Source organism: Ictidomys tridecemlineatus, chromosome 2, assembly GCF_052094955.1.
Source record: "Ictidomys tridecemlineatus isolate mIctTri1 chromosome 2, mIctTri1.hap1, whole genome shotgun sequence".
In the NCBI taxonomy this organism is placed as follows: Eukaryota; Metazoa; Chordata; class Mammalia; order Rodentia; family Sciuridae; genus Ictidomys; species Ictidomys tridecemlineatus.
In genome coordinates, this window is record NC_135478.1 from 231,354,889 (window position 1) to 231,382,492 (window position 27,604).

The following is a 27,604-nucleotide window of genomic DNA, read 5'->3' on the forward strand; positions in this document are numbered from 1 at the left end:
AAATGCCTAACATAGGGGATAAGGAGAGAATACTAAAAGCCATAAGGAAAAGGAATCAGATTACATATGGGGAAAACCAGTTAGAACATGTGCAGATTGTTAAACCCAGACCCTGTAACTAGAAGATCCTAGAACAGCATATATCAAGCTCTAAAAGAAAGTGGATGCCAACCAAGAATCTTATATCCAAGAAAATTAAGCTTTAGATTTGATGATGAAATAAAAACCTTCCATGATAAACAAAAGTTGAAAGAATTTACAACTCAAAAGCTTGTACTACAGAACATCCTCAGCTAAATATTGCATGAAGAGGAATTAAAAACAATAATGAAAATCAGCAAAGGGAGGTATTACACTAAAGAAAAAACTAATCAAAGGAGAAACCAAGTCAAGTAAAATACTGAAAATAAGTAAAAATAGCTGGGAATACAAATCATGTCTCAATAATAACCTGAATTCTTATGGCCTAAACTCACCAATCAAAATACAGAGACTGGCAGATTGAATTTAAAAAGACTAAACAATATGCCTCCTCCAAGAAACTCAAGATGAAAGGTTGGGAAAAATCATACCACTCACATGGACTGCAGAAGCAAACAGGGGTTTCCATCCTCATATCAAATAAAGTAGACTTTAAGCCAAAGTTAATCAAAAGAGATAAAGAGGATATTTCATACTGCTTAAGGGAACTATTCATCAATAAGACATAACAATAATAAATTTATATGTCCCAAACAATGAAGCATTTACATTCATCAAACAAATTCAAGTTCGAGAGTCAAATAGGCCACACACAGTAATTCTGGGTGACTTTAACACACCTCTTTTACCACTGCAAAGACCATCCAAATGAAAGCTGAACAAAGAAACTATAGGACTCAATAATACAATCAATAAGTTGGACTTAACTGACATATAAAGAATATTTCATCCATCAATGAGTGAATACATGTTCTTCTTAGAAGCACATGGATCCTTCTCTAAAATAGACCATAAATTATGCCACAAAGTGTTGAGGCCCACAGCCAAGTTGGGATGACGCATGGCATTTTTGCCAGAAGTAGTGGTTGAGAGGTGACGCCAGCGAGCCATTAAGATGATGACTTTTGAGTTCTCGCGGAGTTCCCGTTGAGTTCCGGTTGAGCTATTGCAGGGATTCCTGAAGAGTTCGCGTTGGTTGGTGAAGTTATGGTGGTGAGAGTTCCCGTTGGGGTGAGGTGTGTTCCTGGAGGAGCCGCATGGGTGGCGTTCGAGAGAGTTCCCAGGGAGTGTGCTGGTGGAGTTTGGAAATAAAGTTTGTTCCTGCTTGAGTGACTCGTGATTTGTGCCCAGCCAGACTGTGGCAATTGGAGGCCCGTGCGAGGAACACCTGAAGCTCGGAGGTAAGTGAAATTGCTCGCCCCGAGGGAAGGCCAGAGAATGGGTGACCATTTTAAAAAACAATGTGTTCTTGTTTTGATTTGTTTTGTTTTTGTTTCAAGCTGCCTATCCCTAGAATTTTCTCAGGCAGACTGGGAAAAAAATGGTTGGCTCAAGGTTTGAAGTTGTTCACCCCTGAGGAAGAGATAGAGATAGACCACAAATACACACGTCAAGAAAATAGGAAAATTGATACAATGATTTTTTGTCCCATTTTTGTTTCATTCTGTTTCGGTTTTGTTTTGTGTTATTGGGTTGCGTTATCTTTATAACAGATTAGAAATTAGTATAAAACAAACTGAAAGAGTGTTAAGTAAATTGCTAGAGGTTCAGACCATGGAGAAAGACATTTTAGATCAAGTGAAAGAGAAGGTCTCTCAAGCTAGTCAGACAGAGGAAGAAAATTTAAAGGAGGAAGAACTATCAGGGAAAATGTTACAACAGGAGGCTGCTACTAACACCTTTCTATCACCAGAGGACGCAAGTGTCCAACCAACAGCTCCATATACTATGAGACAACATATGCTGTGGGGCCTCCAAACCCCGTAGTTAATAGATGGGATCCTGAGACAGGACCTCAAAGATTAGCATGCCCTGTACTTGAGCAGGCAGGAGGGCAGCAAATTCACCATGCTTTAGATTTCAAAACAGTGAAGCAGTTAAAGGAGGCTGTAAAACCTATGGTCCTCAAGCACCCTTCACTGTAAGCATGGTCGAATCCATTAACAACTTGGACATGACACCATCAGACCGGGATAATGTGTGTAAAGCTGTCTAAATGGAGGACAATACCTGTTATGGAAGGTTGCCAATGAGGAATTTTGCAAGGAGACGGCTAGGCAAAATGCACCAGCTGGTTATCCTGGGAGAAATCTAGATATGTTGTTAAGAAAAGGACCTTATGAGGGTCAACGGCAACAAATTGCATATGATCCTGCCATATACTTACAAATTTCTGTAGATGCGGTTAGAGCATGGCAGACTTTACAAGGTCATGGAGATTTACAAGGTCAATTATCTAAGGAGCTAATGAACCTTACACTGAATTTGTAGATAGGCTTATTCAAACAGCTACCAGAGTTTTTGGGGACACAGAGCAAACAATGCCATTAATTAAACAGCTAGCCTTTGAGCAAGCAAACAGATGGGGTAAGCAGGCCATTAGACCATGGAAACATGGAGATTTGAACACATATATTAAATTATGTAGAGACATTAATGAACAAGGGCAAGTCTTGGCAGCTACAATACAAGAGGCTTTAGATGCCAGGCCAAAACCATGCTACAATTGTGAACAAACAGGACATTTTAAAAGGAGTTGCCCCATAGGAGGAGGGTTTAACAAAGCTAGGTATCAAAGGAGTAGAATACTGGATATTTGCCCACAATGCCATAGAGGGAGACATTGGGCTAATGAATGCCGTTTTCAAACCACCATAGAGGGTACTCCATTATCAAAAAATGGACAAGGACCAGGTGTTTACCCACGATATCATGGAGAGAAGCATAGGGCTCCATTGACAAAAAATGGACAGGGGGGCACAATGCTCTGGGGGCCATGACCACAAATATATGGGGCACTGGAGGAACCCAGCAACACCATCAGGGTAGTGCCCAGGACACATTGTCCACTAGATCTCTCATCAGACAAACCAGAGGGAGCACAGGGTTAAACAACTGCACCTCCACCAGAGCAGTACTAACTCCAGAGATGGGAGTTCAAATCATTCCCACAGGAGTAAAAGAACCTCTTCCCCAAGGAACAGTAGGCTTATTATTAGGATTCAGTTCTTCAACTCTAAAATGACTTACAATAAGTCCTGGGGTAATTGATCCTGATTATGAAGGTGAAATAAAAATTATAACCAGTTCTCCAAGGGGTATATCAGTAATTTCACCAGGAGAAAGAATAGCACAGTTATTAATAATACCCAGCCTACATGATAAATTTTCCAGTCGTATTGTAGAAAGAGGTTCCAGGGGATTAGGCTCCACAGGTGTAGGTTGGGCTATGCTGTCTTTAAATTTAGATTCTTTCCCCATGTTAAAACTAAATAATCAAGGATATGAATTTAATGAGCTACTGGACACAGGTGCTTTCCTTAGCATCATCTCTCGTCAAGAATGGCCGAAACATTGGCCATTACAACAAGCCACTCAAACGCTTTGAGGCCTAGGAGTGGTGACTAATCCCCATAGAAGTGCAATAGTATTAGATTGGAAGGATCCTGAAGGATGTGAAGGAACTATACAGCCATATGTATTGGATCATCTTCCTATAAATTTATGGGGATGAGATGTTCTAGGTCAATTAGGTTTGACATTAACAAATATCATCAATCCAAATGTGCCCACTATTAGGGCTAGACAAGGTTTTAGGAAAGAAAAAAGATTAGATGAACAAGAACAAGGTATACCAGCACCAATACAAATAGATCAAGAAATAGATAGACATGGATTGGGTTGTCAGAAGGGGTCACTAACTTGGAAATCAGAAAGACCAGTATGGAATCCTCAGTGGCCCCTGACTAAAGAAAAGATACAAGCATCCCATGACCTGGTCAAACAACAATTAGCAGAGGGACATATACAACCTTCCTTATCTCTCCATAATACTCCCATTTTTGTCATTAAAAAGAAATCTTGTAAATGGAGATTATTGCAAGATTTAAGAGCTATTAATAATGAGATGGTTATTATGGGACATGCTCAATCGGGGATTCCCCAATTGTCTGCTTTACGAAAAACCTGGCATATTTTAGCTATAGATAGTAAAGATTGTTTTTTTTTCAATTCCAATTCATCCTGAGGATAGTCCACGTTTTGCATTTTCTATCCCTGCACTGAATCATGAAGGTCCTGATCAGAGATATGAATGGAAAGTACTCCCTCAAGGGATGACTAACAGCTCAACTATGTGTCAAATTTATGTTAACAAAGCAATCCAGCCACTTAGAAATCAAAATCCTGAACTACAAATAATTCACTATATGGATGATGTATTATTAGCACACAAAGATAAAATCACATGGCTAGAATGTTATGCCATACTTACAAACTTATTAAAAATTATAATCTAGAGATAGCAATAAATAAAGTACAATTAAATCTTCCAATTAATTATTTAGGAGTTCTATTATTCTCAACCATGGTCCGTCCACCAAAAATTCAAATAAGAGTAGATCAATTCAAATCACTTACCAAATTTCAAAAGTTATTAGGAGACACAAATTGGATAAGGCCTTATCTAGGCATACTAACAGGAGAGTTGGGACCTTTATTTGATATCCTAAAAGGTCCATCAGATCCAAATTTCCCCATATGTTAATGCCTGAAGCAAGAAAGGCATTAAAAATCATTGAAACATATATGGAAAATATGCATTTGGATAGAATTGATATAAGTTTGCCTTTATTATTTATTGTACTACCAACAAAAAATATTCCTACAGGAGTACTTTGGCAAGAAGGTGCATTATTGTGGATACATTTATCTTATTCTCCTAACACTATTATTACTATGTATCCTGAGGCTGTAGGACAATTAATACTCAAAGGAATAAAAGCAGCAAAGGGAGTGTTTGGGATTTCTCCCAATAAAATTATTACTCCATATACTATGGATCAAATTGATGAGTTAGCTAATGAGTTAAATACTTGGGCAATAATCATGTGTAAATCTAATGTTTCATTTGATAACCACTTACCATCTAATCCTTTATTGTCTTTTTGGTCTTCGCATCCTGTATTTTTTCGAAAAATGTCAAGAAAAACACCTATCATGAATGATCCAAATATATTCACTGATGGGTCTAATAATGGTAGAGCAGCAGTAGTTACCCCTTCTCTACCATTATTAGACCCATCAGTGGGTCTAATATTTAGTACCCAGCCAGCTCAAAAGGTAGAGCTTAATGCAGTATGACAAGCTTTTGTGATGTTTGAAGATTCTGTATTTAATTTATTTTCTGACGGTCAGTATAAAGTTCATGCTATAGTATACCTTGAAGATGCTGGTAGGATTTCCCCTTCCTCTAATGTTTTCTCTTTGTTTTCCACTATATAAAGTCTAATCTGGGACAGAAAAGATCCATTCTTTATAGGACATATCAGGGCACATACAGGATTGCCTGGAGCCCTTAGTATGGGCAATGATTTAGCAGATAAAACTACACATGACATACATATTTTCTCTACATTAGAAGAAGCTACAAATTTTCATAAAAGGTCCCATGTCAATGCCGATACTTTACAAAAGCGTTTTAAAATAACAAAGGAACAAGCTAGACAAATAATAAAACAATGTCAAAATTGTGTGGCCTTTTTACCACAAGTTAATCTTGGAGTGAATTCTAGAGGACTGATACTTAACCATATTTGGCAGATGGACATGACACACTTTCCATAATTTGGAAAATTAAAACATTTGCATGTTACACTTGATACTTCTTTCAGATTTTTGATGGGCTCCCTTCATGCCGGAGAAAAAACTAAAGATGTTATAGCTCATTCCTTACAAAATTTTTCCACTGTGAGCGTTCCAAAACAGTTAAAAACAGATAATGGCCCTGGTTGTACTTCTACCTCTTTTAAACAATTTTGCTCATCATTTGGCATTACCCATATAAGAGGAATCCCATACAATCCACAGGGACAAGGCATAGTTGAAAGAGCTCATCAAACTATTAAAATGTACTTATTAAAACAAAAAGAGGGAATTGGAAAGGGTATATATTCCCCAAAGATAAACTTAAAATAACCCTTTTTACTCTAAAATTTTAAATTTGGGTTCATCAGGGCTTAGTGCTGTGGAAAGGCATATGTGTCCAAAAAATGTACATAAGCCCAAGGTACTTTGGAAGGATATTCTAACAGGACAATGGAAAGGTCCTGACCCAGTGATTGTCTGGAGTCGGGGGTCTGTTTGTGTGTTTCCACAGGGAGAACAGCAGCCGATTTGGATTCCAGAGAGACTAACCAAAGCGATTTCTACAGACCAAAAAGAAGATAATTTGGCTCAAATCCATAACAGCTGATATCCAGAGCTCCAGCTTGGCTATCCTTACATCTGTGACAGTGGTTCTCCCACACCTGCAGACTAATGAATAATGAACACCATTAAGGCCTATTTCAAATGTAAAAAACCTTGGGGCTTGCTTGTGGGAATACTTTCTGACCCATATGCAAGTTACAGGAAAATGGATGGGATATTCAAAAAAGAGTCAAACCCAGGTGGTAACCAGGATGCTTTTTTTTCAATATCTATTTTATTATTGCCCTTTCCCACATCATGAAGTTCTATTTTATTTTTTGAGCTCATACAGACCTAGGTTAATGTTTTGCTGATCAGTTCTATTTTTTGACTGTGGAGTTTTTAAACATTGCAATGGAGATTTCACCTTTGAAAAGCTACAAGGCCTTTACTATTATGTTATGTGTTGTATGTATTGTATTACGTGTGCACACTTGTGTTTTGAGTTGTATGTCTGTATGTGCGTATGTCATATATCATATATGAGGAGTGCTTATGAAAAAATGGATCCAAATTTTTTTATTCACGTGATTTAAATGTTTAATTTAAATTGGGTAAACAGCTGTTGAGGATTGTTTTAATATGTGAACAAAAAAGGAGGTTAGCAGGTCTGTTTGTTTACTTTCTCCTTTCCTTTTCATTATATTTAATTATTCTGTTGAGGATAATGTAAATTGTTCAGAAAATTGTTTTCTTAGTACCTGTTGGAATGTTACATAATTTTTTTTTAGCCATCATTTCCAGAATTCCTATCTTCATCCTAGTGCTGGTGAAGACAAAGATAAAACCAAACTACAGCTTCTGTGATAGCTATCACAACAAACTGTATAAACTGATGTATCAATGAATAATAACTCAACAAGTAATGCTCAATCAAGGAGTCGATTTACTTTGGGAGGAAACGGACATATTGATGGATTCCTCTGCTTTGAACTGCTTGCAGAACTTGCCTGGACTATGTATCACTTGTATGCATTGTGAACTATCTGTTGGTGCAGCAAATTGTGGTAGTTCTGGCATATCTTTGCAGGTGGTGTCATCAGTGGTACAATTCTTCCAAAAAGAGCTGTCATTTGGCTTGGTGTCATGGCATTTTGCATCCTCCTCCCTTCTGCTGGTGATGGTCTAAAATTTGTGGGCCAACAGAGGTGAGGCAAAGAACCTCACACCCCCACTGGTGCAAAGGCCAAATTTGGGGGTCAACAGAGGTGAGGCAAAGAACCTCACCCCCTGACTTGTGCAAAGGCCTATCCACAAGTATGGCTGTATGTTGGGTCGGTAGTCAGTGTCGGGTAAGATCCAACTGCAGTGGTACCAACCTAAGACAGGAGGCTGATGCCTTGAGGTCAGCTTATCCGATGACAGGTAAGAACCATATGTTGTATTGGACAACCTAACAGGCATGGTTCCTAAGCCACATGCTTGTTGTTTAATTAAACAGAAGCGGGGAGATGTTGAGGCCCACAGCCGAGTTGAGATGATGCATGGCATTTTTGCCAGAAGTAGTGGTTGAGAGGTGACGCCAGCGAGCCATTAAGATGATGACTTTTGAGTTCTCGTGGAGTTCCCGTTGAGTTCCGGTTGAGTTATCACAGGGATTCCTGAAGAGTTTGCATTGATTGGTAAAGTTATGGTGGTGAGAGTTCCGGTTGGGGTGAGGTGTGTTCCTGGAGGAGCTGCGTGGGTGGCGTTCGAGAGAGTTCCCGGGGAGTGTGCTGGTGGAGTTTGGAAATAAAGTTTGTTCCTGCTTGAATGGCTCTTGATTTGTGCCCAGCCAGACTGTGGCAACAAAGCAACTCTTAGCAAATACAAAAACCTAGAGTCACCACCCTGCATTCTATCAGATTATAATGGAATTTAATTAGAAATCAATGATAAAATAAAAAACAAAAGCTACTCCAACATCTCTAGACTAAATAATATGCTACTGAATGAACAATGGGTTGCATAAGACATCAGGGAGGAGATTAAAAATATTCTTAGAAGTGAATGAGAACACTGATACAACATATCAAAATCCCTGGGAACTATAAAGGCAGTACTAAGAGGAGGTTCACTGTATGGAGTTTACTCCTTGAAAGAAGAAAAAGTCAACAGATAAATGACTTAATGTTACATCTCAAAGCCCTAGAAAAATAACAACAAATCAATACCAAAAGCAGTAGAAGACAGGAAATAATTAAAATCAGAGCTCAAGTCAATGAAATTGAAACAAAAGAAACAACTGAAAAATTTGGCAAAACAAAAAGTTGGTTCTTTGAGAAAATAAATAAAATTGACAAACCCTTAGCCATGCTAATGAAGAGAAGGGGAGAGGAAACTCAAATTACTAACACACATGATGAAAAAGGAAATATCACAACAGACACTACAGAAATACAGGAGATAATTAGAAATTATTTTGAAGACTTGTAATACAATAGAAAATATCAAGGGCATTGGCAAATTTCTAAAGTCATGTGATTTGCTCAAATTGAATATGAATGATATATAAAGTTTAAACAGATCCATTTCAAGTGATTAAACAGAGGACACATCAGAAGCCTACCAACCAAGAAAAACCCAGGACTAGATGGACACACAGCTGAGTTCTACAAGACCTTTAAAGAAGAACTAATACAAATACTCTTCAAATTAATTCATGAAACAGAAAAAAAGGCAGCACTTCCAAACTCATTCTATGAGGCCAACATCACCCTGATTCCAAAACCAGGCAAAGACACATCAAAGAAAGAAAACATCAGACTAATATCTCTAATGACCATAGATGCAAATATTCCCAATAAAATTCTTGCAAATCAAATTAAAAACACATATCAAAAAGATACTGCACCCCAATCAGGTGGGGTTCATCCCTGGGATACAGGTTTGATTCAACATACAGAAATCAATAAATGTGATTCACCACATAAATAGACTTAAAGATAAGGACCATATGATCATCTCAATAGATGCAAAAAATCATGGGAATATTTGATGAACTCTAGATAGGGCAAAGGGGTGGGAGGGGAAGGAAGGGGTTATGGGGGTAGGAAAGACGGTGGAATGAGATGGACATCACTACCCTAAGTCCATGTATGAAGACACGAATGGTGTGAATATTAGTCGCCACTCCTAGGCCTCGAAGCGTTTGAGTGGCTTGTTGTAATGGCCAATGTTTTGGCCATTCTTGAAGAGATATGATGCTAAGGTCAGCACCTGTGTCCAGCAGTCCATTAAATTCGTGACCCTGAATATTTAGTTTTAGCATTGGGCGAGAATCTAAATTTAAAGACAACATAGCCCAATCTACACCTGTGGAGCCTAATCCCTTGGAACCTCTTTCTACATTACGACTGGGGAACTTATTATGTAGGCTGGGTATTATTAACAACTGTGCTATTCTATCTCCAGGTGAAATTACTGATATATCTCCTGGAGAACTAGCTATAATTTTTATTTCACCTACATAATCAGGATCAATTACCCCAGGACTTATCATAAGTCCTTTTAATGTAGATGAACTATGTCCCAATAATAAGCCTACTGTTCCTTGGGGAAGAGGTCCTTTTACTCCTGTGGGAATGATTTGAACTCCCATCTCTGGAGTTAGTACTGCTCTGGCAGAGGCGCAGATGTCCAACCCTGTGCTCCCTCGGGTTTGTCTGATGAGGGATTTAATGGACAATGTGTCCTGGGCACCACCCTGATGGTGTTGCTGGGATCCTCCACTGCCCCGTATATTTGTGGTTGTGGGCCCCGGAGCATTGGGCCCCCCAGTCCGTTTTTTGGCAATGAAGCCTGATGCCTTTCTCCATGATATCGTGGGTAAATACCTGATCCTTGTCTGTTTTTTGATAAGGGAGTACCTTCTATGGTGGTTTGAGAACGGCATTCATTAGCCCAATGTCTCCCTCTACGGCATCGTGGGCAAATACCCGGTATTCTATTCCTTTGATTTCTAGTTTTGTTAAACCCTCCTCTTATGGGGCAACTCCTTTTAAAATGTCCTGTTTGTTCACAATTATAACATGTTTCTAGCCTGGCATCTAAAGCCTGTTGTACTGCAGCTGCCAAGACTTGCCCTTGTTCATTAACATCTCTACATAATTTAATATATGTGTTTAAATCTTCATGTCTCCATGGTCTAATAACCTCTCTGCAGCAACGATTTGCTTGGTCATAAGCCAGTTGTTTTATTAATGGCATTGCTTGTTCTGTGTCACCAAAAATTTTGGCAGCCGTTTGAATAAGCCTATCTACAAAGTCAGCGTAAGGTTCATTAGGTCTCTGTATTACCTTAGATAGCTGACCTTGTAAATCTCCATGTCCTTGTAAAGTCTTCCATGCCCTAACTGCGTCTGCAGCAATCTGTACATATACAGCAGGATCATATTCCATTTGTTGCCGCTGACCCTCATAAGGTCCCCTTCCTAACAACATATCAAGATTTCTTTGAGGGTAACCGGCTGCTGCATTTCGCCTAGCTGTCTCCATGCAAAATTCCTCATTGGCAACCTTCCATAACAAATATTGTCCTCCATTTAGCACAGATTTACACATACTACCCAATCTGCTTGCGTCATGTCCAAGTTAGTAATGGACTCCACCATGCTTACCGTGAAGGGGGCTTGAGGACCATAGGTTGTTACAGCCTCCTTTAACTGCTTCACTGTTTTAAATTCTAAAGCACTGTGAATTCGCTGCCCTCCTACCTGTTCAAGTACAGGGCATGCTAATCTTTGAGGTCCTGTCTCAGGATCCCATCTATCAACTACGGGGTTTGAGGGCCACTCAGCTGTCTCCATCAGCGGGGCTGTTGGTTGAATTACACCCTCTGGTAAAACGGAGTTAGTAACAGCCTCTTGTTGTGGCCTTTTTCCTAATAACCCCTTTTCCTTTAAATTTTCTCCCTTTCTCTGACTAGCTCGAGAGACCTTCTCTTTTGCTTGATCTAAAATGTCTTCCTCCATGGTCTGAATGTCTAACAATTTACTTAACACTTTTTCGGCTTCTTTTTTAATAATTTCTAATCTTCTATAAAGATAACGCAACCCAATAAGATAACACAAAACAAAACCACAACTGAATGAAACAAAAACTGAATAAAAATTCACTGTATCAATTTTCTCTTTCTCGGGGCTAACAAACTTCAAACCTTGAGCCAACCATTTTTCCCAGTTTGCCTGAGAAATTTCTAGGGATAGGCAGCTTGAAACAAAAACGAAATAAATCAAAACAAGAACACATTGTTTTTTGAAATGGTCACCCATTCTCTCGCCTTCCCTCAGGGGGGAGCGATTTTACTCACCTCCAAATTTCAGACGTTCCGCGTACGGGCTACCAAAATGCCAAGGCCAATGTCTCGGCTTGGCACCAGAATCACGAGCCACCACACACCTTTGTAGGTTCAAACAGCAATTCTTTATTCCCGCTCTCACACCGCCTCCACACAGGTCCAGGGGCAAACGCGTTCTGCCGTCTCCCGCACAATTCACCTACTCCACGAGGCTCTCTCCAAATCCCATTTTAATCTCACGAGAACTCAACGGGAACAAGCAACAGGAACACCCTAATCCCAGCAATAATCTTCAATCTCTAACTTCCCTAAAACCCATTGTCTTAAACTGGCAACGCCCTAAACTCAAGGAGCCGGTTACTTCCTCAAACCTGATCAGCTCTAAACCCGGATCCGCCTTGGTCCTTGAGCAAGGTCACCTTATTAAAGCATGCATGCAATGTCCCATCGAATGTCCTCTAAGCAGCATGGGGTACGCTTGGCAAGGAAATTTCGATGCGTCATTCCTACTTGGTAATGGCCCTCAGCATACAACCAAAGATACGAAAAATTTGGGCTCTATGTGTGTATATGAATTGCAATGCATTCTGCTGTCATATAGAATAAATTAGAATAAAATTTTAAAAATAAATAAAAAAGAATTGGCTTATAGATAAATGAGTACTTATAAATTTAAGGGATATATCCAAATGCCTCTCCATTCGTGTAAATTAAATAAAAATTTTAACACAAAGGGTCCATCTAAGTTGGTAAGAGAAAGGATGCCTTGGGAGTCACGAACCCACACATATTTCTATGTGCCAGATAATCAGAGTATTGGTTTATAAAATGTTTAAAGTACAATGTCCATTGCTCTAAGTTTTCTCTGGCAGGAATAACTGACTTAAAGTGGTAATTAGACTTTAATACCTGGGTTTTCACAGGTAACCTAAGTGTACATATATTTGGGTCTATTAAATGTTTTTATAAATTGGTAAAAGAAAAAAAAAAGATTTCAATTCATCCAACCCAGTACTGGCAGTCCCAGCATTTCTCAGCCTGGTCCCAGGAAGTCACAAACTATCTCACTATGGTCAGGGACACCAGCCCCCGGCTGGAAGAATAATCCCAGAGAAATGGGCACAGGTGACCTCGGCTCTTCCCGCCCTGCAAGCCCTTTTGCTCCTGGGAGTAAACCTGAGGGTGGGAATGCAGCGCAGTGCATTTCCTGTGCTGCGGGTGGGTACACGTGGGCTTAGGCCTCCCTGGTTTCTTTCTGGGTCCCTGTCTCACAAGTTCAAAGAATGAAACCCATGATGGCGGCAGAGGACAGAAAAAGAAAGGAGTGAGCTTTGTGGGGCTTGAGGAGATGGCGCTCCCAAAGGCCAGGGGAAACCCGCAGGAGGTTTTTCCCACTTGGGAACACTAGTCTTCGGACCTATGGCTTCAGATAAGGCACCGATCAGAGTCTATGCTAAACAGATATTTAAAAAGGATTGGGGGACTGGGGCTATAGCTCAGTGGGGAGACTTGACTCACAATGCGAGGCACTGGGTTTGATCCTCAGTACCACGTAAAAATAAAATATATTATGTCCATCTACAATGAAAAAACACACTAAAAAAATTAAAATAAAAGTGTTGGGGCTAATGGTTGAAACCCATGTTGCACAGGCACTGGGAGGGTACCTAGGCTGCGGGGTTGGCCCACGAGGTTCTAATTGACCATGCCCTTTTAGTCCTTGAGTCTGAATTTTTCTATGACCTTCATTTGGTCTACCCCAAGTTCATTTTCCTGAAGCTCTGGGACAAAGGAGTCGAATGGAATTTCAACCTCCTGAGGTGGCCTTTACATTTGGAAAACCTTACTGGGGGCCTGTCCCTCTGTGCTTGACGATTACCCTATCTTTTTCAGGGGTGAAAGCTGCCAGTCACAAAGGACCTATCAGTGGGTTCTAGTTGTTAGATTATAACATGGAGATGAAAATGGCTCCATTTAAGATCTGACAGGAGGTCCCCCTTGGGAGCCACTTCTGGGTGGAACCCTCCTGGTTTCCCACAGAGCTAAAATAGAAGGGCTTCCTGGATTCCCAGTGGCCGCCGTCGTCGGTGACTTGGCCATTATGGCTTCTGCAGAGAGAAGTCCCTGACGTCTCTTTATGGTCAACATGACCTTCACTGAAAAGAGTTCCCTGGACATAGAAATCGTCAACAGATGGGGGTGGGCAGGACGGGGAGACCGATATCATCCCCTCACAAGGAGCTGACTAGTAGACAGAGCCTCTGGTGTGAATTCCTGGGAGGCATAGAAACAAGAGTCAACCTGTGTTCTGTTGGCAGCTCATACAAAGGCGTCTTCAAGGAACCTGAAGGGAAGACGGAGAGGGCTCCTCCATGGGTATCACCAGCCTGGCACAGCGAAAAGGCCCACAGGGACCTGTGACGATAGGGAGCACCCTGAGTGGATGGCACTGTGACAGTGACAAGGGACGGGTCAGGCTCCACAATGTCCCGTGTACAATGCAACCGGGAAGAAAGACTAAGGAACAGTTTTTGATCTGTTTGTATATGGCAGATTGTCTGATCCCTTCCTGGGGATGAAATTTATTATATAAGTTAAACATTCAGACAAGATTATCATCCACAGAGGAACGACTTCATCTGCAAGTACCTTGCAGGAAAAAGAACAAACCCTGATCTACACCAAGTGAGCAAGGCCATGGGCCAATGGGAACCTGGAGTGGGTCATTCTTATCTTGACCAAGATTTTGTTTAAGGAGAAAATCCATTCTCTTCTGGACAAAATTTCAGACCATGAATTGAGTCAGTGTTGTCAGACACCCGAAATGTATGTACATATCTGGAAACTTTGAACACTTTACTAAGCTGGTATTCTCCAGATTAAAGCTGTCTGAGGTGGTAATCTGCTTAGACTTACATAAAAATAACAAATTTAATTGGGGATTTATTTGTGTCATTGAATGTTTTATAATTGGATATAGGTAACTTTTTATCAATAAGATACATAGAGAATTTTATGTTGCTCTTTACACTGGGATGAAAATTTGAATGTATTTTTGGAGAGTGAAAAGGAAAGTTTAATTTAAGAGCTCTCTTCGTCTTTCTGTTTGATTCATATTTTGGATGTTATTATCTTAACTGATATTCAGAGACATTCAGGAAATAACATATTACAACTTCATAAAATAATATTTAAGGAAGAGGCTTTAGAAAGAAAGCACTTTACCTAACATTTGTCAAGACTCTGCCTCACCTGAGGTAAGGTGCTGCCTCTCACTCTACTCCACATCAGGATGGTTCCACAGTGGGCCAGACTTATTATCACATTTAAATTAATGCTCAAAAGGCAGATTTTGTTGTTGTTGTTGTAAGGATCACTGTGATCTCAAAATAAACAGGGGACATAATACATATATAAATATTTGGGATTAGAAAAATTATGTTTCTTGGTTTACAGCTTTATACAAACTGAATGCTTCTGCTTTTATTAATTTCATTTATATCTCCCTTACAGAACCTTATAAGTGTTGCCTGTTAGTTTTGCAGAAGCATTGCTTCTAATAGAACAACCTGAGTTAATTTGAGGCGATAAGCTATCATCTAAAGGACAGGTAGGATAGAATGCGGACTTCCAGTACTAATACCCCAATTAAATGGAAGAGGTGACTGTAAAATCATAAGACTTGAAGTTCAACACTGGTGAAACCGGCCTGCTGGGTGTTTAAAACCAAAACCTGGAGACCAAAGTTAAGGAAGTAAAAGGGCCAAGGAAAACTCAGCCAATATTCTGGCCCTTTTCCTCTGAGGTCAGCCAGGATCTAGGAATGAGGGGAACTCTGTCAGGTCCCTGCAACTCTGGCAAGTCCCCCAACCTCCTGATCAGGGGAATCATGAGTACCCTAGGGACCATGAAGCCAACCAGTGCACTTTCTGCAAAGAGGAGGGTCACTGGAGAAGGAAATGTCCCCGATGGTTCCACAGGAAGCAGCATTGAGTCAGCAAGACCCTTCCCACCTTGGCGGATGGCACAACTGCGCTAGGAAAAGCCAAGAGGCTTCTCACGGGTTCCCAAGAGGGATCCCTGGCAAATCTCGGGGTTCTCACAGTAGATAGAAAGAGGTCGATTTAGACCACTCGGTCTTAAACACCTGGCAGAAGAGTATGGCCAAACACAGCCATAAATGGACATTCAAAAGACAAGACATTGTTTTATTGTCACTTGGGATATACACTTGTGTCAGTCTTCCCAAAAGAAAAACTGGAGGTTACGAAGAAGTGTCTTTATTCAAGAGTGCCTGATAAATATCACACAGAGCTCTGTCAGAGTCACAGGTACGTTTTGAGCCAGTTTAAGGCCTACCCCTACTTCTTTTTGGCTTTATTTTCATTTTTATTTTATTTTTTGCTGGTATGATGTTATGAGCTGATGCTCAGATTCCCTTCTGGAGTTGACAAGTCATTGCTTCCAGCCTGGCAGTGGGAGAAGGTAAGCTCCATCCAACCTGAAAAGGATCTTACCAGTGTTCCTGATCACCAGGTGCCTATGTGAGCCATTATAAAGGGGACAACTCATTACCATGGGTGGTATTAAACTCAAAATTCATCATGGCGAGGCGCGGTGGCACACACCTCTAATCCTAGTGGCTCAGGAGGCTGAGGCAGGAGGACTGCAAGTTCAAAGGCAGCTTTGGCAACTTAGTAAGGCTCTCAGCAACTCAGCAAGACCCTGTCTCTAAGTAAAATATAAAAAGGACTAGGGATATGGCTTAGTGGTTATGCACCCCTGGGTTCAATCCTCAGTACCCCTCACCCCCAAAATGAGGAGTTTCTATTCTTAAAAAAAAGTTACTATGGCCAGGATGGATGGAATACCAATACCAAATGGGCAAGAACAAAAATAAAAATGAGACCAAAATGTATAAAGAGAAAAAGGTTGGGTCTTGTGAGAAATAAAAAGTTCAGTGGTCCATGCTCAGAATATAGTATTTAACCTTAATTGGGATGTAGCCATTTTAATTATTTGTCCTACCCAATTTAAAAATCAGCCACTTGCATAGATTATAACCTCAGACTCCTCCTATCAGAGCAGGGGACAGAGCTATGTTAGGCATAAAACAGGGGGACTGTCACCCAAGTGTGCTTGCTTGCCAGATTTGTTCAGTAGTGCACCCTCTGCACACTCTCTGCACCCCCTCTGCCTTGCCAAATTACTTTGGAGCATGTATTTGATTCCTTGCAGTGTGCCAATATTTCTAAGAAAACATGTGAAAGAGATGGCACTGAAGAGACCGTGAGAAGGACCCTGTTCACAGCAAGAGCTGGAAAAGAAGACTGTTGCTTTGTTCAGCCTCAGCTGAGACTGTGAGTGCCACCAACCCATGTTTTCTCTGCTCTGTGTACATCCGTCCACGTATGTCCAGGGATATTGATGTGAGCTCTTTTGGGGAAGAGCTCACATCCACACAGTAACATTCTCATTCGTGGGCTTATATTTACAGTTTGTGTTAATTCACTCAGGAGGTAGTGAGGAAGTCTGGCATGTCCCATGGTGGGTACCTTTGAAGTGAGAGAATTTGTGTCACTGCCAAGTCATGGTCCCTGGAGCCATCAACTTGCTTCTGTGAGAAGTGACCACTCTTGACACAGAAAAAATATCAAAAGAGGAACCCTCAAACCTAACCGCAAACACTCCCTACCCTAGTAACACAAGGGCCTCTCAGGATCCCTGTGGGTGTGCCACACTTGTAATACACTTCATGTGGCTTCTTACACAGATGCTGGTGGGATAAACGGTGCACTACCTGGGTGAGCTGAGTCCCATGCAGGACCAGCAGGAAGAGCTGTGTCCCTGGGATTATGCACAATGCCCCAATTTAAAACTTACCTATTTAATCAAACCATACATGCTCAGACAGATAAAAAAAATAGTGTCACCACTGTAATTCCAGCTGTAGTTACCTCTGTTTTAAATGTTAGTCCAGTTGCTCCAAGGCCTTTGCCATTCAGTGGTCTACCTGACCCTTCATTACATATAGATAGTTGCTCATTCTTTTTTTTTTAATTTCATGAAACATGCTAACAAGAAACAGAAGTAACTTCCAGGGTTTTAACATTAATATCTTGCATATTTTCCAGAATATCCTCACACCATCACTTGTGGCTTGTGAGACATACAAGCCAACCCTCAGCAGCCAGTGTTGGCATAAGAGCCTGCTCAACCAAGCACAATTTAGAAATCTATTTTCTTACACTTATCTTTAAAATAATTTAAACATACATCTCCATTCTGCCTTCATAACATCAGCATATGGTATGAGTCTTCTGCATGGTTGTGTCTCGAGGTCTTCTTTGGGCCATCACACAACACTCGAGTCTCAGGAGTGAGAAGGCACTGACTGTGCTCCACATGCAGACCTGCAGCTCTGCTGAGAGTGGGGCAGGCAAGCGAACCCTGATGGCGGCTTCTGGTTCCTGCTATTTAAAACCATTGCCCAAACCCAGAGCACCGTGAAGTCCTGTCCACAGAGGTTCTACTTGGTCCAGCTCATCTAGGAGTTGTTATTTCTACATAACAACAGGTACACACATGTTAGGGTTTGTAAACAAGTCTGGATGATGCCTGGCATTTTGCCAGAGGGAGTGGTTTGTGAAGTAATGCCAGTGAGCCATTAAGTGTGCAGATTCCTTATTGGTTGACTGCTGTATCTAGTTCATGTTAATTAAGAGAAGCTGTGTGGAATGTAAATATACCCCTCCTGACCTACAATAAATGGCTCCCACTCCTGCTGTATCAATGTACACAAGTTCCTCATCACCCCCTGGTTATTTTGCTGCAGCCGGACTGCAGCAGATGGTGGCCCATACGGGGACCCCCAGGACACTCAAAAGTTGATGAGAAAAAGCTGCCCGTCCGGAGATAGGACAGGAGCAAATCTACTCGTCCCTAGACAGATAGGGCGAGAGGAAAAATGCCATTTTGAGAAAATGGAGAAGATTGATACAGTATGTTTGTGTCTTGTTTTGTCTTGAAATGTTGTATTGTCTTTGTGACGAGAATATGGAAGGGGTGAGAAGTAAACTACTAAGGAAAGGAGGCACCCCAGTAGAACCAAGAGCAGTTAGGGCATGTGTTGACGGAAGCCCAGGAACAATAGTCAGAAAGAAAAAGAAAGTTCAGAGGAGGAAGGATTATCAGGAAAGAAGTTGCAGCAAAAGGCTATTACTGAATACTTTTCGTTACTGGAGGGTGCGTGAATCGTGCGGTGGCTACCACATGTACGGAGCCGGTCTTGGTGCAGCAAAGAGCGGCAGCAGCTGGCTCTTCCCCCCACCCCCCACCCCCACCCAGCCCAGGGAGCGGGACACCACTGCGAAAGCCCAAATCCAGACCTAACCTGGAGGCACAGTCTCGCAGGCTCTTGCTCCCTGTGCCCAGAGGCAGTTTGAGTCTGGAACACTCCCCAGACTCTCCCTGGGGCCATCTGGGGCTGCTGGGGTGGCTGCAGGAGAAGACAGCTGCATCCCTGATGTTTGATCATTTCCAAGGCCAGTAACTACAATGGTTCTCCCACACATGGAGGCTAATGAGTAATGAGCACCATTAAGGCTTATTTCAAATGTAAAAAACCTTGAGATAAAGTGCTAAATTGTTCAGGAGGTTGTTTTCTTAGCGCCTGCTGGAATACTACAGGATTTTCTTTAGCATCATTGCTGGAGTTCCTGCCTTCATCCCAGTGTAGGTGAGGACGAGGGTGGAAGAATTTCCAGTGTTGCTGAGAACTGGACAAGACTTGGGATCAAGCTAGCTGCCTGCAGAACTTACCTGGACTGTGATTTACCTGGACTGTGAGTTAATCTATTGAGACACTGCTTTACCTGGACTGAGACAACAAACTGTATCTTTACTAACGGGTCATTGCTGGTATAATTTTTCCAAGGGCTTCTTGCATGGAGCCATCAATTGGCTTGGTATTGTGGCATTTTGTATCCTCCCTTTCTGTTTGTAGCAGATTATTTATGGTGTTTGTGTAAAAACCACTATGGTCGTTATTTAAATTAAACAAAAGGGGGAAATGTTAGAGTCTGTAAACAAGTCTGGATAGCGCTTGGCATTTTGCCAGAGGGAATGGTTTGTGAGGTGGTGCCAGCGAGCCATTAAGTGTGGAGATTCCTTATTGGTTGACTGCTGTATCTAGTTTATGCTAATTAAGATAAGCTGTGTGGAATGTATATACACCCCTCCTGTCCTACAATAAATGGCTCCCACTCCTGCCGTATCAATGTACACAAGTTGCTCGTCACCCCCCCCCCCCCCCCCGGTTATTTTGCTGCAGTCAACCTTTATGGTGTACAATGAAGATCACCTATAATGCTAGTTTCTCTTATAAACACTGCCAAGTAATCACTTGGAACACTTTGAACAAATACAGCCCAGGTATAAATTTCCTTTGACATTTTTGCATTAAATAAAAGGCAGCCTTGGGGCTGGTGTTGTGGCTCAGTGGTAGAGTTCTCATTTCACACGTGCAAGGCCTTGGGTTCGATCCTCAGCACCACATAAAAATTAAATAAACAAAATAAAGGTATTGTACCCAACTACAACTAAAAACTAAATATTAAAAAAGGCAGCCATGCCATATTTGGCAACAATGGATATTCCTAAGGTTAATCATTTAATGTTGAAACTTCACAATGAGCATAAATGTAAATGCTGCTCTTTCCAGTTGATAAACTTTTCTGAAAGTTGTTTAGAAATAAGATCAACTTCTGATAAGACAATTGGATTAAAGTTTTTTGCTAGTATAATACCCCTAGGCCTGAGAGATTAACATGTACTTAGTCTGTTTGATATCATACTTTCGATGAAGCCCATAACATATGTGGATGGATGGATGAATGGATGATAGATAGATAGATAGATAGATAGAGTATAAATAGATAAAGCAGGTAGATAGATGGGCAGATAGGTGGATGGGTGGGTGGGTGGATAGATGGATGGATGGATGGATGGACGGATGGATGGACGATAGGTAGGTAAGGTAGGTGGGTAAGTAGGTAGACAGATGGATGAGTATGCAGATGGATTAATAGATGGATGGTGTTGCATGGGTGGAAAAAATACATGGTGAGTGATGGATGAATGATGAATGGATACATGGGTGGGTAAAAGATAGATGGATGATGCATAGATAGGCAGGTGGATAGAAGGGTGGGTAAGTGGATGAATGGATTATGGTTGCATGATGGATAACAGATGATGGATGGATAAGTAGATGGACAGATAGATAACAGAGCTATGTATGTGCATATTGCCTATGTTAATGCAAACCCAGTAAGACGTTTTCTCAAAATATTATCTCTGTCATAAGAATCTCTGCATTGACTGTTCTTATCTAGTTGGCTGTACATGAATGACTTGCTCATTATATGCCTTACTAAGTATTAACTTAAGAGATATGAAGTGCTAATAGTAGTCTCAAGGTTATACAGTGAAGTCAGAATGATTTAGACTTACTGCACCTGACTGAACACAGCTTTAGTAACAGAAGGATTTCTCTTTATGGTGCGTATGTTTCTGAGGAGCTACATGAACAAACCCTTCAGCTTTGTCTCTGGGCTGAGGACCAGATGAGCAGGTTCTTCCTCAGCCTGGCACGGTCTGGCTTGTTCCTGAGGACACCGGATTACTTCCACCACTCCTCTTCAGCCACCCCTCGCTCTGGGGAAGCCGTGGCTTGGTGCTGGGATAGTCAAATGCCAAGAGAAAATCGAGTTCTTGTCTGGCTTTGGCAGAATCATTATTGCACGCCTCGTTGAGAGGCCAGGGCCAGAGCCTTCCAGAATTCTGTGCAGATGGCAAAGTCAAACAGACACACACCGCTAAGGCACACTCTGCATCACCGTCTTTCTACAGTTGTGCATTCATGCTTCCAAATACTAGGCAACAGCTTCCCCAAATCTCCAGTTTGAGGGCTTTCAAGGGAGGAGAGGCTGAGAGAATCAATTCCTAATGGAATATGTGAGGAAACAAAGACCCGCTAAGATATTGCAAAGCAGTTTAATGTGCCCCAGCCTTTACCAGACACAGTGATGGACAATGTGTCACCATCCTCAGGGCTGTGCAGGTGCCTCGCTGCAGTCGCCAGCAAGATGTGCAGTTCAGGAATTCCTGTCTGTGCTTAGGACTTGCACTCTTCTCATGCAATGTTTTGGGGGAAATAGATTGTTCATGGTTTATGCTTTCCCTTTAGCTTTGAAAGAATCTGTTGGTTTTGACCCTCACACAATCTGTTCTGTTACAACTGACGGGGGAGGCGAAACCCCAGGGAGCGCTGTTCCATCGGCACAGCCATGGACTGTGTTAGCTACAGACAGCAGAAGCCCTGTGCTCCCGAAGGGCCGAGCGCCATTGTGCTGCATTTTCTACTGCACAGTTTGGGTGTCACAGTGCTTACATACTAATGAATTAAACAAATAAATAAATGGCTGGTTAATGACATTTAGAAATAGAAGGTTTTGCCTAAAAATCAGGACTGAAGCTTTTTCTTGAAACTTTGATATTTAGCCTGATGGCCTCTCAGCTCTGGATGGGTGGGTGGGAGGATAGATGGATGGATGGATGGATGGATGGATGGATGGATGGATGGATGGATGGATGGACGATAGGTAGCAGCAAACTCAGAACTGAGCAGCAAACTCAGAACTGAGCCACCCCTCCTCACACTGGACATGGGGTGCCCAGCTGCGCAGACCATGGGGTCATCTGAATGCTGCACTCACTCTGGACCGTGGGCTGCTCTATTCCTGAAGACACTTGCCTGGCCTCATCCATACTCCATTGGCACCCCATATGTGCACAGCAACCTCTGGGAGCCAGCATCCAGCCGGTGCAGCTGTGCTCTCCCCTCCTGCCACCTGTCTGCATGCAGGACCAACTCCATTCCCTAGGGCCAATGCCAGTCCCCTGGGCCTTCCCACTGGAGCCCAGTCCTGGATCACAAGCTGGCCTCCTGCTCCAAAGCCTTGCTGGACACAGCACTCCTGCAGCGTCTCTACTCAACAGAGATGTCTGCAGAACAGAAGACTGATTTTCACTTTGTTTGGCTGAGAATGAATGAAAGCTGAGCAGCAGCATGCAGTCTGACAGGGAAGTCATGAGACAAGCACACCTTGCCCAGTGTTCAGCTATACTTCACACAGCCTAACCTCCTCATGGGCCCTCCTGTCTCCCAGCCTAAGCAGCACCTCATTTCTGAATGGTGCATTACACACACAAGCTGTGTGCGACCGAGTGCTGATGCCCACGTGGTGTCTCCCCTTCAGGTGGGCAGCTGAGCCTGCTGGAGCTTGAGCAATCTGCCCAAGGTCTTATAACAAGTCAAGAAAAGCAGACTCGAACCCAGGTGCCTCTGAGCCAGACTCCATCCATCCGGTAACATTCACTCATTCCTCCTCAGCAAACCGGGACACTAGGAGACACCTTGCTCTGGGCACCGGGTTGCTGAACTGACTAGTTCCTGCTCCCAAGGAGCCTACTGCTGACTGGGAAGGATGGAGATCCAAATCTTGCCAGTAAAGCATCATTACCAGGAACCACAGTCTCACAGGAACGTAATTCCTGAACTCTGCAGTTGTGCACCGTTCCCCAATCACCCGCAGGATCTCACAGAGCGGCTCCTGGAAAGAAGAGCCGACGGGGCTGCTTTGGGAAGAGTGCTTCCTCCTCACAGCAGTGAGACACCAGTGAAAGGCACAAGTTGCCATGCACTGCCCACCTCCACGTGGCACACAGAGCGCTCCTGGGAGCAGACTCCAGGCTGGCTGTACACAGGGCTATGCCTGGGCTCCTTGGTGTGGACGATAGGTAGCAGCAAACTCAGAACTGAGCAGCAAACTCAGAACTGAGCCACCAGGGAAACCAAGGACTCTTAGGAAGGTGAGCTACCCTCTCCTCCCAGGTGCAGTTTCCTTTCACACTCGGAGTGGGAGCGCCAGCCTGTGCCACCAAGCAGAGCATGGGCTTCGCCTCTTCCTCCAGAAGAATCACCTCGTATCCTAATGACACCTCTTCCCTGCTACCTCATCTTCAGTCTAAAGACAGGACTGGGCGGTTCCAACGTCCTGCCGCAGTGCCTTGACACTCTTGGTTTCCTGTCTCTGGCCCCCAGGCCACCCCTTTGCAGCTTAGCAGGATCCAGAGGGGGGCTGTGGAGAGACCCACACTTGCTCTGGGAAGCTTTCCACAACCAGGTACCCTGCTCCACCTTGCTCCATGACCCTCCAGGCAAATCCTGAGCCCAGCTGCGGCGGCAGCGGTGTCACCAGAAGCCTGGGTGTACAATAGCAGTGCACCATGTTGCAAACGCAACCCCACTTACCAAGACCCTCCTGCAGGTGTCCCACTCACTGCTGGGGGCACTGGACTTTGAGCACTATGCATCTGCCCCAAGCACAGGCCCCGCCATTGTTGGTCCACACCGCCAGTCACACAGATCAGGTGATGCGGGGCTCTGTAATCAATGTTGTCCACAGAGACAGCAGGATGCATCAACCCAGGGGGCGAGGTCATTTTCCCCTCCCCTACCCCTGCTTCCTGTGTAACATCTCCCCAGATCTGCCAATGCACAGAGACAAGGCAAATAACACTGTTCTTCTCTGGGAAGAAGCCTGTAACCCGCAGGGATAATCTCCCACATGGAGGGTGGTCTGAGGAGAGGAAATGGGCTGGGTGCAGGCATGTCCCCAGGCTGTGCAGTAGGAGACCCTGGTGAGAAGGGTCTGGGTGGAGAATTTCTGCAGCTGTGTCTCCAGTGACCATTGTGAAGAACGAGAGCACTGCACTCATCAAGCCAGTGAATCCCACAGATGAGAAACAAGGCTGCCGTGTGCACGCCCAGAGCCGTGAGGGCTGATCACAGAATACGCCTGTCCTCTGCGGATGCCCCAGCTGACCCCACGCCTCATGCACTGCAGGGCTCATCCAGAGAACTGACCCGAGGCACCCCCCCCCGCCACTCCAGGACTCTCAGCATGCTCTCCTTCTGTGTTGCTCACCCCAGTACTGCCCACCTGGCTGGGGTCCTGCGGGAAGCAGCCCCCGCATCTGTCAGCCCTGCCTGGGACAGCCAAGATTAGATTATAAGATCCTAACCGTGGCCGTTGTGTCTGCTAGCACAACTTCAGCAGCAAGCTAATGCCGTTTTAATGGTCTCTAATGATGTAATAAGAAATAGTGGGATTTATTTGACAGCTACATAACCATTAACAAAACATATTAAGCATAACTACTACTTCTGTAAAAATGCAGACCATGCCTGCACGTGCCAGCTCACGTGCCCCTTCCCGTGACTGAAACAATGGGCAGTTCTAGGCTGTGCTCTTACACGCAGCACTGGGCACCCAGGCTGCTGCTGGCTCTTCCTCCGAGATGCCCTTGAGGCACAGCCCAGGCCTGGACCCCTCCTCAGAGCATCCATCACTACTGGGCCCAGGGGATGCTCAGGACGTTCAGGTAAGGCTCGATGTTCCAAAGGGCAAAGCTACTACATACACAAGACCCACAACAAGACCCAGGGAGGCATGGCTCCACCAGGCCAGAACTGGGGACTGGGGAGGAGGCTTCGGACCAGCAAGGACCAAGATGAGGACCGTGAGGAGCCAGGGAAGCGAGCAAAGGCTGCAGGGAGGATGCTGGCCAGGTCCTGGGCAGGGTGGTACCCAGGCTCACTTCTGGGGAAGAGGGGCCCTGCACTGAGCAGGGAGGAGGCCTGCAAGTGGACGCAGCAGGGGCTCAGCAGGCAGGCTCAGCCACTCCTCGCTCCCCAGAGAGGCAGGTAGCTGTACCCAGAACCCGAGCTGATGCCAGGGCTCTCCGTGGGAGGATCCAGAGGCGCAGTGTGCTGACACTCAGACCATGAGCAGCAGAAGCACGTCAGCTCTGCAGCCCAACTCACCTCCTTCCCCGAGCACGGCCTCCCAACCTGCCACTTGTCACTTCTAAGGTTGGTGGGACCAGGTGGGCTACACAGAGAATCTCCTCCAAGCTGCTCCTGTGGTGGCCAGCCACACTACCTCCCACTGAACCCTGAGAATACAGTGCTCCCAGGGTCCACCTCACAAACCAGCACTGTTTCAGGAGCAGTGTCCAACCGGCAAGGTGGCCTCCACCCAGCCTCCTTCCATGACGATGCAAGTTATTGACTGACCACAGAGAGCAACAAACTCTGCCAGACCACAGAAGCCCCTGGGCACATGGCCGCCACTCCCTGTGGCTGCACAGCTGCCCCAGAAGGGCCTCACTGAAGACAAATGAGGAGCACACAGTGAACAGGCCTCTGTGGGCCTGGGTGACTCTGTTCTAGAGTCCCAGGAGCCATTTCTTCCCCTGAGCTTCGGAAGCATCAGCCACATCACCTCTGCCGGGAGTGCTGTCCACCCGAGGCCCCTGTAGACGGCCTTTCCTCCTGCCCATGCTCACCTTCAGCAACAAGGCCACTGAGCAACAGGCACTCACCCACCCAGGCTCCTGCTCGTCCACCAGCAACAGCTGCCCTCTGCGGACTGGAGCCCAGGCCCACCCAGGGCATCTGAGTAAGGGGGAAGGCTGAGGGCAATCAGGGGCAGTCAGCCCCCAGGGTTTAGCAGGCCATTTTAGCACACTGTGTCCACTCTGTGGTCCCCAGGGAACTATCACCTGCAGGGGATAAGGAGACAACAGTGGGAGCAGATGCACCTCAGAGACCCTGACACACAGGAACCGGGCACCCACACGTCTGGGACCAGGGATCCCTGGCCGATCACCTGGTCCTCACCCAGGTGAATCCTGTGTTCTCCACTCCATCTCATGCCTGGCCTGTATGTCCATGGCCCTCTGCAGGCTCCTGGAGTCTTCAGACCATACAGGGGGACACATCTGCACCACACACTCACTCACACACACACAGACACACACACACACACACACACACACACACACACACACACGAGTACTGGCAAGCCTTCATTTCAGTTCTTACCTCCACTCGATGGGTCCTGACCTCTCTTTGCAAGGCCCCCTCCCATCCTCCTCCCAGTCATGGGGTGGACTCTGCACAAGCACCCAGCCTGCATAGTTCCAGCCTGTGTCCAGGTGTCTCTCATGCATACCCCCTCTCCAGCACCTACATACTACAGCCCAGGACAGGAACTGCCACACTCCTGCTTCCTGGGCACCTGCTCTTTCCCCCAGGAGAAGGCACCTCGGTGCCTCAAGTCCAAGGCCTCCCCTGGGGAAGCTTCCAGAGGTTGACAGGGCCCTCCAGTTGCTCAGTGCCTGTAGGCAAGGTCCATGGGTGTAGGCCTTGCCAGGGCCCCTGTGTGCAGGGGAGCAGGCAGGATGCTGCGGACCCAGGGAGGCAGGCGCACGAAGCAGGCACTGGCCTTGGCCACGCTGCTCTCAGGGTTAGGATTCTCATCGTCCAGCACAGGATTCAGCTGCACTTGGAAAACTTACCAAAGCTGCTGAACTTTTGTCAAGAACCCCAGACACACAGCTCTTTCCCTCATAGCCCCACTTCTGAGGCTGAACTCAGGTGAGCTCAGGCTAAGCCAACAGGTCCAGCCTCACGTACTTACTCGATATCTTCAAAGATGCTGGGCGGCACCTTCAGGAGGTGGGCGACATCCCCCATCAGCTGCTTCCCCTTCTCCAGGTTCAGGGGGCTGTGGAGGGAGAGGGGGCATCGTTAGCAAGGGTGACGGGAAGCCCGGGACCCCAGGGAGCTGCCTCGGCTGGCTGTTCCCGGATGTGCCAGTCATGAGGAGCCACCTGAATTTTCCAGCACTGAGACAGACAGTGAGGTGCAGATGGAATTGCCAGGAAGCCTAACGGGTCCGTGAT

At 44.5% G+C, this 27,604-nt stretch overlaps 1 protein-coding gene across 8 annotated transcripts in view; it reads right to left on the reverse strand.

The window, feature by feature from the left end:
* The window catches only part of Ptprn2 (protein tyrosine phosphatase receptor type N2), an 875,713-nt gene that overhangs the window by 484,030 nt on the left and 364,079 nt on the right, over positions 1–27,604 (reverse strand). For all 8 annotated transcript variants that reach the window (XM_078040940.1, XM_078040938.1, XM_078040939.1 and 5 more), the window contains one exon: positions 27,340–27,426. In XM_078040940.1, the coding sequence (XP_077897066.1) occupies positions 27,340–27,426 (87 nt within the window). The remainder of the gene's footprint in view (positions 1–27,339; positions 27,427–27,604) is intronic.